We start from the raw sequence: 15,138 nt of genomic DNA, 5'->3' as shown, positions 1-15,138 counted from the left end.
TTTTCCCGTATTTGCCACTCAAATAGAGATATGCATGTATTGTGACGTTTACTTTATTAAATTTTAAAACCTTTCCTTAATATACTTGTCCTTTAACCGTTAAGCGAAAACAAGGTATTCCTGTTCTACTAACGTAATCTCTATTGTAGGAGACGTAAAAAGTATGGTTGGTATAATTGGTATAAGGTGTAGCGAAGTTGTTACACGTAACAAAATATTATCAAATATATTACTTACGCGTTTTCAGTAACACCAGAAGAGAGGAAGCAAAAGAATGCCCTCAATGCGCCGTATTTCATTGTGGCTCTTAAGGATACTGAGATATTATTGAACACTTACCTACGATTCATGGTTAAGGTCAAGGGAAACCCCAATCCTGATGTCAAGTTGTAAGTATATCGTTTATTTGAATTAATTCAGAAATTTCACCGTAATCCAGTTTAGCACTGATTCAACGAAGAGCGATTCGAATCGTCAACAACCAGTCAGTCAGTTCCGTCCTCCGATCCCTCGGCGTTGCGTAGAGATGTTAGGTATCTGCATCTTCTACCGCATTTACCATAGATGTTCAGATGAGTTATTTGGACGAAGTTCTGCAGATGAGTTTCACTATCGGACGTCAAGGCAGAATTCAAAATACCATCCGTATCATCTCGACGTTCCAAAACGGAGCGTTTTTAAGGCAGTTTCTGTCGTACCCACTGAAGTATTTCCGAACCAATTCTACTTAGGGTCGTTCAAGTAAAGAGCGTACCAATTCTTTAAAGGCCGATTTGTGAGCCTTCTGGCAATGTGAGTGTCCATGGGCGGTATCACTTAACATCTGGTGAGTCTCCTGTCCGTTTGCCTCCTATTACATAACGAAAAACGCTTGTGATAAAAATTTAAGCTATAAAATTATTTTCGTGTGTCACATCTTTACTCTATAGTAAAGATTGATAACATCGCGCTAAAATAATCAATTTTTTGTGTTATAGGGATAAACTCTAAAAAAATTAAACCGATTTTAACCAATAATTTTACATTTCCTTCATTAATATACGGTCAATAGGTATGAATAGAAAAACATACAAAAATGGGAAAACGTTATGTTTTCCTTTTGAGAGTTTTTAATTTGATTTTTTTTGCTACTGGATAGTCCATTTGTCGATCGAGCGACTGAAACCGGCACAGTGAGTCTTCAATAATAATAATACTTATTAATTACAGCTACCGAGAAGGCAAAGAAATAACAACATGCCTGGACAGTGACCGGGTATCAATCGTACGTACTCGCGCCGAAAAGGGTTGCTACGAACTTGTGATCTCCGATGTGAATGTGGCCGATGCAGGCAACTATTCGTGTAGAGCTGTCAATATATATGGCGAGGTTGAATCAGAATGCACCGTTACTGTTGTTGGTAAGAATAAAGAAGACTTTTATTTTAATATATATGGCTGATTATTTGATATTTTATATTTAGAGTGCTTTATTTATGTACATGCAAATATATTATCTGTTATTTAGATATGAATAAACTCTATATAATAAAGTAATGACGCTACCTAATATTCGATGTGATTAATATAATATAAATTAATTTTTTTTTGGAATATTTAAAGTACTATTATTGTAATATAATTTAAATTTACTAATGGACCGTAGTTAAACTGAATAAAACATTGTCAAATATGTATACATATTTGTTTTGAAATACAATCTTCCAAGGAAATTATACAAATTATCACTAAATAAATTCAAAGCCCTCGTTAAACGTATATTAATCAATAAGGTTTTTTATAAATTTGACGAATCCTTAAACGATCCTAATCCTTAGGATTGATATGCTCCAGTTCAAACAATTTGTATGACTCAATACTTGGCGATTAAAAAGAGTGGCGGAGAGTTTATTGCCAGTTCTTGCCCGCTCTACGCCCTTGGCTTGCGAACTGGTAGTAAATGTAAATTTATAATTAATTTAACGTATTTTCTGACGTTCATAAGTGTACTTGTTTACCTATATGAATAAAGTTATTTTAAGTTGAGTTTGAAATCAAGGTAAAAAGAAAGTATATTCTATGTATGTTAAATAAAAATACATAAACCCATTCGTTTAATTAAAATTAATGCTAAGCCAAACTCGTTCAGAAACTAGATCACACTCAAATATTGAGAAATTCCTTAAATCTAAATGTAGACTGATCTTGATATTCATTTCTTGTTGAAAGGTTATGGGAAGATATGCGACATATTTTAGTTAAAACTCTTGGATTGTTTCCAATTTTTATGAATGTTTGATTGTTTAGTAATATCTTTTTGCCTCTATTTTTCTACCATTTGCCTACCGTTATTTATTTATTGTATAAATGATCTTAATATAAAGGAAGTTGGTATGGTGGAAACACAAACTGTACACAGTTTTTCAGTCCACCAGGTCGTCGAACATATTTAAATCATTAACATATATACTAAGGCCACTGACATATAAACTATAACATTAAAACAATGAAACCATTAAAATTGCACGTAAAACGTCATAAACCAATTGAAACATTGACGCGCCATAGCCGATGCAAGAAACCTGTTCTTGTCGAGAATTCTCATTCGAATACAGGATGAGTTCGATATTCGAATATGTATTAAATGACCATAATGTCTGATTATCATAAATTTTGTTATGCATAATTTTTGTTTGCAGGGATGTTTGTTCAATTTGTTATAGGTTTGCCTCCACAATAAATATCGTGGATTGTGTAACGTTCCAAAAAGTTTTACTGAACCTTGTTGATAATCCAATAGATAACGCCGGTTTAATGCCCTCAATTGTTATTTCGATTGATTTGTTTACGCTATTTTAATTTTGGCAAAGGCTCAGTATTAAAATCAGTTCATCGCGTCGGCTCGACCCATTCGTTGTGTTCATGTAATTATAAAATGCAGGTTTCCTAGAGTATTACTTCAATAAAATGGACTTTTTAGATGACAAGAACATATTTGGGGAGCTGCTGCCCGGCGGGGAAGGTCTGTTGGCGAAGGGCGAAAAGCCGGTGTTCGCCTGGAAACGCGATGGCCTTGAATTTGACCCTGAAGAGAGGTTCAAGGTTCTCCTCGGAGACGATGAGGACTCCCTAGCGCTGGTCTTCCAGCACGTGAAGCCTGAAGATGCTGGGATGTATACTTGTGTTGCTAAGACGAGCACTGGAAATATTTCCTGCTCTGCCGAACTTACTGTACAAGGTAAGTTTAACAAAGACCGTCTAAAACTGTGAGTCCAATCTTCATATGAAAATGTATAAATATTGATTTCATGTTTACTGTACTTGAAAACAGTTTAAAGTTTCAAATCTCATCATTCCTCAGATCGGTCGAGATTTTATTGTAAAACCTATAGATTTTCAATTCAATCCCTAGTTTAAATTACGTATAAATAGTTTAATATTATATCGCGTCCGTCTGAATCGTTAAATTGTTGAAGTATGTTGACTTTTGGCAACTGACCTGCCTCTACTAATTCGTCCTAGGCCTTCTCCGTTTGGCATCCAATGCACTTGATGACGTTTGGCAGCATGTTATTCATTTACAACTGAAACGCTTTTTAATCTTAATATGTTGGACTGCCTCGGAAAACTTTTTATTGTAAAACACAACTAATTATGATTTACAAAATTATAAATTTTAAATTTTTGTATTTATTTTTAAATAAGCAAGCTAAAAATTCCTGGACTGATTAAAAAAATATTTCATTACCTACCTGAAATCAAGAATTTTTCAATACCAGTAGAGAATTTTTTATATTCTAACGTCGGACCTTCTACGTTAATTATGTCACGAATTTAAAATGTTTTAGATATATATTCGCTGTAAAGTAAACATGGAATGTAAATAATCTAAGTGTATCTAATAATCTGAAAGGATGTAATTAAAAACCAAGAAACTAAACAATTTTTTAACCGGATTAAAGTTATTTGTATAAACTTATAATTATTTTAAATTTAAAATTTTCCGACATTTTGCTATGTCAACTAAAGACAATACTATAATAATAATAATAATAATAATACTAAGAAAACTAATTAAAATAAAACTTTTATGATAACAAAAAGATATCTATAGTCCGACTCAGTAGACTTTCCACTACCACGAGATCGGCGTGTAAAACCGCAGGGCATTGCTAGTTTCAAATATGCATTGAATTACAAAACAATTGTTTAAAATTTATTTGTATTCTAAATTCTTAAATAACGATTCGATTTAACGATTGTATCAATAAGGTTCACTTTTGTTAACTTTTGTCGATGTAATCATGTAGGTGCCGTCAACTACCTCCACCGCGAGCCCCAAAAACCAACCCTAGAGATTGAACATAGGGAAGCAGTGGTGTCTAGTGGTGGATCAGCCATGCTGGAGCTGGTCTGCAAAGGCTACCCGAAGCCTACTGTGGTCTGGAAGCATAAGGGAGATGTTATCGAAGCCGATACAAGACATAAGTAAATTTTTATGATCTAACTCTCACTGAAGGACAAACCCATACTAATAATATTTTAGCTTCATTGAAGATCTGTAATTTATAGGCAATTGTCCATATTATATCTTCGTTTAAACCTTTCAAAAAGTAATGAACTTTTTTTAAATCTTGTTTCTAATTATTCTGGTTTCATTGCTTTAGGAGGCTCACTGTGGCTTGCAATATTATTATTGATAATAATTAATTTAATAATTTAGAATATTCAAAAAATAATTATTTAATTAGTTATAGAATAACTTTAAATATTTCAATTTTTGAAGTGAAACTTCTTTATCGGCGTTGGGAAAAAAATTACAGTCAAATTTTTCGGTTACACGTCACATTTTTCGGTTACGCGTCACATTTTCCGTTACGTGCCATCTTTTTCATGTCCCTACGACGGTTGATTCGAAGCCATTAATAACAAAAATATATAATAACGATAACAACGACGGTAATAATTCTATTACAATTAATGAAATTCTGTAATAATCTTAGTAGTAATAAGGTAAAATTAAATAATTGTTTTATTTGTATTCATGTCTATGATAATAAAAGCCTTTTGTTAAACTTTATCTAATTTAACTTTTTTTAACCAATTTCTGTAAAGTTGCATATAGTAGATTATTTTTATAAAAATAAGGACATAAAGAAGTTTCATTTCTTACGTGTGTGTAAGAACTAGTGTTCAAATACACATTTCTTTTTCTTGTAAATATCCTGTTCTGTATCAAGTCATTGATCATCAAGTTATGTCTGTCATTCCTATGCTTATGAATTCTTGGTCAATAACTTCAGGTTCTTGCACGAAGACGATGAGAACATGTCTCTGGTCATCAAGAATGTGACATCAGCTGATAGCGGCGTGTATGAAGTGACAGCGTCCAACGACCTTGGAGATGATACCACTACCTTCAATCTGGTGGTGACTGCTCCACCCAAGATTAAGAAGAAGATTGAGAACCAGATTTGTATGGTAATATTCTTCTGATTTTAAGAGTTTGAAGTTTCACTCCTCATACAGTGATTATTCCAAATAAATAGTTTTTCATAATGAACTTTCTACTTACTTATTACGCGTTTATTTATATTAAACCCGAAAATAAATTAAATGGTTTTCTATATTTTAAGGTTTTTAAGATTCTTGTGATTAAGTTGCTTTTGATAAAAACCGTGAGGCCCGAATGGAACATGGCTATTGTCGAATTACTGTGTCTGTTTTTTCTATGTTTATATTTAACAATTAGGTAGCCGTTTTACCATCAAAGTCAAAAATCATTTATTCATATAGGTCAATGTACGCTTATGAACGTCAATAAAAAAGAAATATACATTAAATGCTTCTAATTTTACATTTACTGCCAGTTCTCAAATCAAGAGTGTAGAACGGAAGAGAAGGACTGGCAATAAACTCTCCGCCACTATTTATAATCGCCAAGTTTTTTTTTGTATTGCACAACGTTTGTAAGGAGCTGCAACCATAACACCATGTTCCACGTCCATCATTAAACATCGATACCAAACGTCTAGCTAGATACTATGTCACGTAGTTAAATCCTAAAAAACTCGTAATTTTATTAAGTCTTTCTACATTACAGGTGGAAACATCACACACAGTCCGTATTGAGGTGGAAGGTACTCCTGCACCTGAAGTCAGCTTCTACAAAGACGGAGTTCTCATCACCAGCTCAGACCGCATCATAATCACCAAAGAATCCGACGAGGTTTACACCATCACCATTAAAGACGCCAAGCTTACAGATTCCGGATCGTACTCCATTGTTGCTAAGTGAGTTTTTTATATATAAGATTGTTTTGAGAATTGTGTGTGATTGAGAATCTCAAAGTGATCTTTTATCTTTTCTAATCAAAGTCATAGATTCGTAAACGAGAAAACGTGGCAATAAATTCTTCATCACTCTTTTAAATCACCTTGTTTTTGATCTGAATAAGAGAAGAAGAGAGTCGATATTAAATAGAATCTTAATCAAAACTATTTTAGTTGCTTATTCCGCTTTGACATCTGGCATTTTACAGCATGAGAGACCGATTAGAAAACTCATAAACAAGATCAAAAGTAAATCGTTGTGACTTTAATTTTAGTCTATTTAAATTTTTAAAAAAATATTAACATAAATACATACAATAAAAATTGGTCGTAAAACGTGTTGCAAATTTTTTAGCGAAACCTGATATTTTGTTCAATGGTAATGTTACCAGCGCCAAAAACAATTGTGATTGTATAGTTGGTAAACAGCCAAGTTTTTAAGCGGCAGAGCTGGCCTAGTCACGTCTCGCTTAAAAAACAATCGCGAGGAAACCGACATGTCCTAAGTCCAACAAATTTTTACAATTTCAGGGAATATAGAAGTCTGAAATCTGGGCCTTGACCACTTGTAACGTCACTAATTTTATTGCGTTTAAACTATCGAATAATCTGTTCAGCTTGATGAAATAAATTCTGACTAAATATCATTTATTAATGTAGGTTATCAATCAAATATACATTTATAAACACTAGTAAACAATCTTCTAAATCTAAAACCTCCAAATCTAGAGCGCAGAATGGACGAACAAACCTGGCATACACAGAGTATTGCCAGTCTTTTAAATCGCTAAGGGATTCTATGAAATGTTTGTAGGCACCAACAACCACTACACCATGATCTTTATCACGTCTTACAGCAATTATTGTAATTAAATAAAAAATAATTAATAAATAAACTACCGTCATATAAATTTTGATGCAACCATGTTGTGTAATGAATAAATTTGATTAAATATGAAAACATGCGAGAGTCTACAAAGTCTGTGATTACGATGTTTGGATTTTTAAATATAATTTAGACTTATCGAGATATATAGTATTATCTGTTTTTCAGTATAATAATTTAAGACACAGAATATTTTTAGCTCAACTAATTCAATACACACGAATTTTTAATGAATGAAAGGTTTTATATTTCAACACTGATCAATGAGTATTTAACAATAAATTATTTGTGTATATTTCTTCTTTCAGAAACGAGGTGAACCAATGCTCTGACTTCTGGCAATGGCATGTCACGTCACCGCCTAAGGTCATCAAGAAACTGGGCGAATCTAAAGTTTGCGAAGAAAAGGAAATGGTCACCTTTGAAGTTAAAACCGAAGCTGAACCCGCGCCAACTGTTACTTGGTAAATTCCCTTTAACTGACTACTCAGTACCTCAAACAAATATTATAATTTAAAGATCCACCTTTTATAAAGTAGTACTAGCCCCGCACGTTGATATTGCGATGGAAACTTGTCACAATAACGTAACGTCCTCCACCGCCGAAAAGTACAATCAACAAAAAAAATTAATAATAATAATATTCATTTATTTGCTTAAATGTAGATGAACAATCTGTATCGGTAAACTTCTTTTCGTGTGAGGTGTTGCCACCTCTGGTGAAAAAAGTTTATAATATAAGTATTTAATAATAAAAATTTCCTATATTTTATAAGAACCTACTAAGATTATAAATGTGATAAACATCCATCAAAGTGATATGATTCTTCTAGGTTCAAGAACAAGACAGAAATAAAGGAGTCATCGGCGATCAAAATATCATCATCGGGTGAAGCGCACAAATTGGTGATCACCTCAGCAGCCAGGGCTGATGCTGGAGAATACTCTTGTGAGGTGAGATTTTGGAAAAGTTTGATTTTGACTCCTTTGGAACTGAAAATGTCATTTGTCTTAAAACCTATTGACACAATGTATTCTGATGCGTAGGTGCCTTTTTATTTTTCTTTTTTCTATATATATTCAGTTGAACTTTCTAGTCATTTTGTTTGCTGTGTATATTTGCTACATTGAACTTGGCTCCGACTTCAGATTTATCTTTTTCACTAAATAATAATATCACTTTGCATATAATATAATTGAGCAATGTTGACTTAGTGGCTACAGCGTGTGACTCTCATGCCTGAGGTCGTAGGTTCGATCCCCGTCTGTGCACCAATGGACTTTCATTATATGTGCGCTTTTATCCGAACGGTGAAGGAAAACATTTTGAGGAAACCGGCTTGCCTTAGACCCAAAGAGTCGAAGGGGTGCGTCAGGCACAGAAGGCTTACCACCTTCTTGTGTATTAGATTAACAAATGATCATGAAACATATGCAGATTTCTGAGGTCCAGACCTAAAGAGGTCTTAGCGCCATTGGTTTATTTATTTTTATTAATATTATTTAGTTGAACTGCGGAGTTTATTCTGTAAAACGCAATATCTATTGGGATATTATTGAATTTTAAAGTAGCCAAATACAAAAATACAAACTTTATATAAAGCCTTCGATACCTGATCTATTTAAATCAATTCAATTGTTCTTGAGATTAGCTCATTCAACCAAACAAACTCCATAGTTTTATAATAGCGTATAACATTGTGATCATAGATTCGTAACGTACACGGATCAACGAGCGATTCGTGCCTGTTGAACGTGCGTTGCGGGCCCGTATTCACGCAACGGCTCAAGGACACCACTTCGAGCGAGGGAGATGTCAATGTTGAGTTCACTGTCGACGTCGAAGCCTATCCCGAACCTAAAGTGCAATGGTGAGTGAAAAACGTAACATCGAAAACCTTCTTGCAAAAATTCTTATGAAAATCTTTGTCTTTTTATTACGTCTTGATCGATTTCTGTTTCTATAAAACCAACTTCTTTAAGCGCTTGAGGGCAATTTTTTTACGGATAAAACTCAATAATAATAATATTTGCGTCACGAAGATGTGTCGCATTTTTGTCGTAGAAAAGGGAGAGAGCGATCGAGACTGATTGAGAGAGAGTGAGAAAGGGCGAACGTATGAAGATAATAGATGCTATTTTTAAAAGATATTTAGATAATGTTGAAACACGGGCTTATATTGCATATTTTACTTATTATAATGCTTTAGTCGCAGTCGTAGTAGATCGATTTCTGTCGTCGAGTAATGTAAATATCGAAGAAATAAATTTAAAAAATATACATATAGTTTCTATGAATTTTTAACACTTTTAATATTTTAATGACAATTGAAATTCTAACATATCTTCGTTTTTCACTCGATCTAAGTCTCGGAAATCTAAAGTTTTAGATTTATATAAATATGAACAAGACTTAAAGATTAGTTCGCCAAAGAAGTTTCAGTTCTGACATGTGTACTTTGTACGCACTCACTTTTTTTAATATCACGAAGATTAACCTTGATTTCACTATAGTCCCATCATCAGAACCTGACCTGACATTTTCCAAATTGGTTCAAGGATCTTCGTGAAATTGACTTCATATATATTTCTAATTACATATAACATCCTTTTAAAGTCATTTTTTTAAAATTGGTTTATGAGACTTCATACAGGATATTACCATATGCAGAAACCACTTAAATGTATTCCAGGTACCTCGGTGACGTTGAAATAACCGAAAAGAAATCGGTGTACAGTCGCGTAGACAACGGTAGTACGCACAAACTGATATTGAAGGAGGTATCAGCTGAAATGTCAGGTCAATACTCCTGCAGGGTCACTAATGATCTAGGCGCAGATTCCTGTCAAGCTACTTTCACTGTCAACAGTAAGTCATCATGTATATTTTCCCTTTTATACCTCAAAACTAATTCCGTCTTATGACAGTAGTATTACCTAAAGTACCGTTTTGTCTCTTTCTGTCAAATTGTGTTTTCGCTGTGATAAAAAGGGAGAGATGAGTACTAATGCTTAAACGATCCATTTATCCAATTGAACTGATTTATTTTTTATGAATAAGACCATCTAACTACAAAGTCTATTACAATTTAAAATTGTTAATTTATATATATGCTAATAAATTCGTATGCATGTTAAAGATGTTATAAAGCACACCATTTAGCTAATATTGCTAAATATTTGATTTCAGGAAAACCTCGCATCACAAAGAGCCTGGTAGACATGACGGTGGATGAAGGTCAAACCCTAAAGCTGGAGGTGGAAGTAGAAGGATGCCCAGAACCGAAGGTCAAATGGTACAAAGATGGAAAAGAAGTGAACACTGATGCAAGAATCAAGATCGAACGGGATACGAAAAGGTTAGAAGTTTACAATCTTTTAGAATTATTTGTCTAATTCTTTGAGTCTTGGTATATCAAACAAGATGCTGTTTGACCGAAAAGTTAAATTGATATAACATCATATTTATTTTTAAAACAGTTATAAAATATTTTGAAATGGTAATGATTATTATCAGGTTGGAGAATTATCACCTCACTGTTACGTTAGTAAAGGAGGAAGATGGTGGAGAATATGAAGTTCGAGCTGAAAATGAAATGGGAAGCGTTTCTTGTAAGAGTACAGTCACCGTACACAGTGAGTATTTAAATAAATATAATTAAATAATTTAGAACAATAGACTGACGATAGAGATTAGTTTAATGTCTAGCGAACTCCTGATCTGCAGCACAGAACACATAAAACTTAAACAAAATAGCGGTAAATAAGAGCACGAGTTGTGAATAGACTAGTGAGTTTAACTTAGTCTCACGTAGATTTGACTACTGCACGTAGTTTATGTAGTTTTAATGTGACGTCCCAGTATATTTGTAGTTTAAAGCAAAACTTGATCACAAGTGTAGGCATTCAATAGACTAGAATGCTCGTGTGTCCTTACATTTACATTCTTCAAAGCACGTAACATAGCATCTCCTAATTTAGAATTCCCGTAATTCATTTAATTTTCTTCATTTTTCATTGTGTTCGATAGCCAAAGAAGTTCATTCGAGGTTCACAAAGGAAACTCTCACTGAAAATGAGTTGGATGAAGATTGTGCAGAAAAACAGAAGATTGTTGAAGACTTTCTCGACGATAAAGTCAAGAAAATAGCTACAAAAGAAAAATCTAAGTCTGAAGTTGCCGAAGAAAAGTCAGTTTTAGACGACGCTGCTAAGTCTAAATCTGTTTCATTTGAAGAGGTTCATCAGTCCATTTCAAGTAAAGCTAGAAAATCGCTAACAGAACCCGAAAGCTTTGAAAAAAAATCAGTTGATGACGTGAGTGTTAGCCAGACGGTTTCAGTAGAAGATGTCGAATCAGTTGCACATAAACCAAAAAAATCTTTCACAGAACCTGATATCCTTAATGAGAATTTGATAAACGAACAAGATAATGAAAGACGAAATTCTATTGTAACCGATCTTGAAAAACCTGCTAAAGCAAAAAAAACCTTCACTGAGCCGGAAGTCACTGAAGAAAAAGAGTTACTAGATGATTCTAAATATACTACGGAAATTGTTGATGAAGCAAAACCATACAAAGCTCAAAAGTCCGTCACAGAACCAGAAATTGTGGAAGAAAAATCTTTTTGGGATGATGTAGATAACGATGGAATTACCAAAACTTATAAAGTTGAGGAAGTAGCATCAGTTTTACGTAAAGCTAAAAAATCTGTTTCTGAGCCAGAAATCGCTGAAGAAAGAGAGCTACTAGATGATTCCAATAAATCTAAATGTACTACGAAAATTGTTGATGAAGCAAAACCATACAAAGCTCAAAAGTCTGTCACAGAACCAGAAGTTATGGAAGAAAAATCTTTTTGGGATGATGTAGATAACGATAGTATGAACAAGACTTCTAAAGTTGAGGAAATAGAATCAGTTCCACGTAAAGCTAAAAAATCAGTTACAGAGCCTGAAGTAATTGAGACGGGGTCTGTTATCGATGAAAATCAAAATGAAGCCAACAAAAAAGTTACCGAAGAAATAGGCACTACAATACAGCAAGCAAGAAAGTCCGTTACTAAACCAGAAATAGCCGAAGAAGTGGAAATTAAGTCTCCCAAACGTAAATCTATTAAAAAACAATCTACTGCTGAAGAACCATTGAATGCTGACACTGAAGGTATAAAACGCGCTTTGCTTCTTCACAAACAGGCAAACAGCTTTACTTCGTGACACTCATAAATTTTCCGCGTAGCGTTGCATGATTTTAATTTGAGTTTTTCTTAACAATCCCAAGTGTGATTTATTGTTTAGGCCGAGTTTTCGAAACAGTAACTACGTTCAAGTCAGGTGATGATGGCTCAATTACTGTATCTAAAGTCAGCAGCACCCGCTCGCACGGTGCCATAATAACAGGTAAGTTAAAATACAACCCGCTTTCCTTCCCATACTACATTTCCATTACATCACATATTTAACTGCCCCGACCTGAAAAAGTAAATCGTCCTGTAGTTGTATTTTAGTATTCATGTACCCATAGTTTAAAGCATGTTTATTTATTTCTTATATTAAATAATTTGTACTGTCTTTCAAATATAATAATATTTTAACTGATAGGTCCAGCCGAAACGCGCACATTACATAAAATGACAACAACCGCTATGCATTATGATGAAAATGATGAATGCGATAGAAAACTAATAATTCCTAATAAACCACATACAACTTCACTTGAAGTGGAAGAGATAGCTAGTCATAGCTACTTCTTATCTGAGCTTGGGTATTTCACTATACCTGATCACATAAGAAGGGGTACATATGGAATTATCGAAGAACCGCAAACCGACTCAGACGCTGATTCGATTCCTCGAATGGGTCGGCACAGCGGAAACCGTACATATTCTATTAGGTCTGCATCTGAAGATGAAATGAGCTGGCAAAACGAATCTCTTTCCCGAGAAATATCTATTGAAGATTTGTCTAAATCACTTTTCGAAATAGACGAAACCAAGAAGGTATTCAGCAAGGACTCATACGTGCGTCAAACTTCTTTCAAAGAAGATTATTACGCGAACGAAGGGGAGGAAGAATATGTTATTCTCAAGGAGAAATGTGAAAAAGTATTTGAGCGTGACGTCACGGAAAGGCTTATAGATATATCAAAAGAATTCGAAGATGGCGAATATATGAATGTCGGAAGTAAAAAAGATAATATTAAAAATAGAATTTTTGAAGAATTAGTTTTAGAATCTCCTAAAAATATCACTAACATAACGAAAAATTTAGCCGAAACAACAGTCGAACGGAAGAAAAAGATAGATAAAAGTTTATTCATTGTGGAGGAAGAAGACGGAAACATCGAAGAGTTATTGAAGAGAAGCCAAAGACAACGCAGCATTCTTGACGATATTTTAAATTCGGAAGAAGAAAAAGGTAATCAAGTCAATTCAATTATTCAACAAGAAACAATTTTATAAGTGCGCGCGGCTGTGAACGAAATAGTAACGCTATTTGTACATCACAGTAACATATAAATGTCGCTTAAACTTTGAAATTTAATTGCTGGTTGTTTACTTTTGGTCTGCTTTTCCATATACACAAAATAAAGATCAATATATAACTGCAATATATATTTACTAATGTTCGAACGTATGTTTGTTTTAGCGCGCATGCGTAATAACTTTTCCTTCTGGCATACTAATAATTGGGTCTTACGTCGAAGGTGTTAGTCTGCAAACGTCGTCTTCATCAAGGTACAATCTTTCGTTTATTTTGTTGCATGGCATTGATATGTTTAGTATACACACGGTAGGTACATATATATCACATGGTTACAATTCACTACACATAAACTCTTGGTAAGTATTACTAGTTTTATACCGATAACGGCTGTAAATAGACGCCAAACTTTTTGTACGATTGAACGATTTCGCACAACTGTATACTGCTTATGGTAAAACTTTTTGGTACCGACGTATTTACAAATATTATTTCTGTATGAATCATCATGTTTCTCATATTATTATACGCTTTATTTTACTTGTATGTATAGTCGAAGCATTTAAAACTGAGTCGTCGGGCAATTAATGTCACTGACAGTAGGAATGTGTACGCAATGCAATCTGTTATCGATACTTAGCGCACACGGGGTCGATGCGTCATCGTGACCTTCATTAGCACTCTGTCTCCTGATTGGTCGTTAGGGTTCTTGTTTTTTAATGAATATAAGATTTGTTGTTCTGACACTCATTAAATTACTTAGGCTTTGTTACGCAATACGAAGAATTTAGATTCTAAGATAGTTATGCAGGAATTATATTAATACTTAACAATATCTAGCATATAGATCGTACCTATCCCGTTATCGATATGCACGGCCACGATTTTTACGCAAATCACTTAACCTCTCCATAAGACCTGTAAGTGCGAGCGAACCAGACAGATAAATATGATTTATGACCCGAAGCCTCAGTTTATAATGCGTCGACTATAGCTTATTTATTTAATTGTAAAAATTATAGCTCTTGCTATTTACAACCTCGTGTGTAAAATCATATGAATTTACAATATCCCTCTGTTTCTAGCATCACCCACATTAAAAGAAAGCAGTATAAAAGATGGTCACACGTTCGAATCCCTACCATTAGTATACACAGTTGAAGCGGTCGGTCAGCCAAAGCCCACAGTCCGTTGGCTTCATAATGGTGAGGAGGTTAAACCGGATAAAGGAATCCACTTCACGAATGAAGGCGATGTTTACAAATTGGCGATAGATGCAGTGGGTCTTAAGGATATTGGTAAATGGCAATGCGAGATCAGTAACAAACTTGGCAAACAAGTTTTAGATGCAGAGCTAGCCGTTTCTCGTAAGTCAATTTTTATTCATATTTTAGTTTTAACGTACTATTAAATCCAAACAGCCATAGAACGTTTATTAGCCCTTAGTACCTTAGCCC

The 15,138-nt window shown here is 34.0% G+C and overlaps 1 protein-coding gene across 10 annotated transcripts in view; it reads left to right on the top strand.

Moving 5' to 3' along the window:
* The window catches only part of LOC123714043 (obscurin), a 116,637-nt gene that overhangs the window by 71,889 nt on the left and 29,610 nt on the right, over positions 1-15,138 (top strand). For 6 of the 10 annotated variants that reach the window (XM_045668086.1, XM_045668084.1, XM_045668091.1 and 3 more), the window contains 16 exons: positions 248-389; positions 1,210-1,400; positions 2,960-3,217; positions 4,290-4,467; positions 5,283-5,460; positions 6,083-6,273; positions 7,507-7,662; positions 8,032-8,152; positions 8,909-9,069; positions 9,892-10,067; positions 10,389-10,557; positions 10,716-10,834; positions 11,229-12,362; positions 12,497-12,598; positions 12,800-13,615; positions 14,767-15,048. In XM_045668086.1, the coding sequence (XP_045524042.1) occupies positions 248-389; positions 1,210-1,400; positions 2,960-3,217; positions 4,290-4,467; positions 5,283-5,460; positions 6,083-6,273; positions 7,507-7,662; positions 8,032-8,152; positions 8,909-9,069; positions 9,892-10,067; positions 10,389-10,557; positions 10,716-10,834; positions 11,229-12,362; positions 12,497-12,598; positions 12,800-13,615; positions 14,767-15,048 (4,374 nt within the window). Of the gene's footprint in view, positions 1-247; positions 390-1,209; positions 1,401-2,959; positions 3,218-4,289; positions 4,468-5,282; positions 5,461-6,082; positions 6,274-7,506; positions 7,663-8,031; positions 8,153-8,908; positions 9,070-9,891; positions 10,068-10,388; positions 10,558-10,715; positions 10,835-11,228; positions 12,363-12,496; positions 12,599-12,799; positions 13,616-13,846; positions 13,936-14,766; positions 15,049-15,138 lie in introns of those variants that run through there. The other 4 variants (XM_045668094.1, XM_045668088.1, XM_045668087.1 and 1 more) reach the window with 4 other exon arrangements.

The sequence above is a fragment of the Pieris brassicae genome, chromosome 9, assembly GCF_905147105.1.
Source record: "Pieris brassicae chromosome 9, ilPieBrab1.1, whole genome shotgun sequence".
NCBI classification, from domain to species: Eukaryota; Metazoa; Arthropoda; class Insecta; order Lepidoptera; family Pieridae; genus Pieris; species Pieris brassicae.
This window is presented reverse-complemented; position numbering and strand designations above follow the sequence as displayed.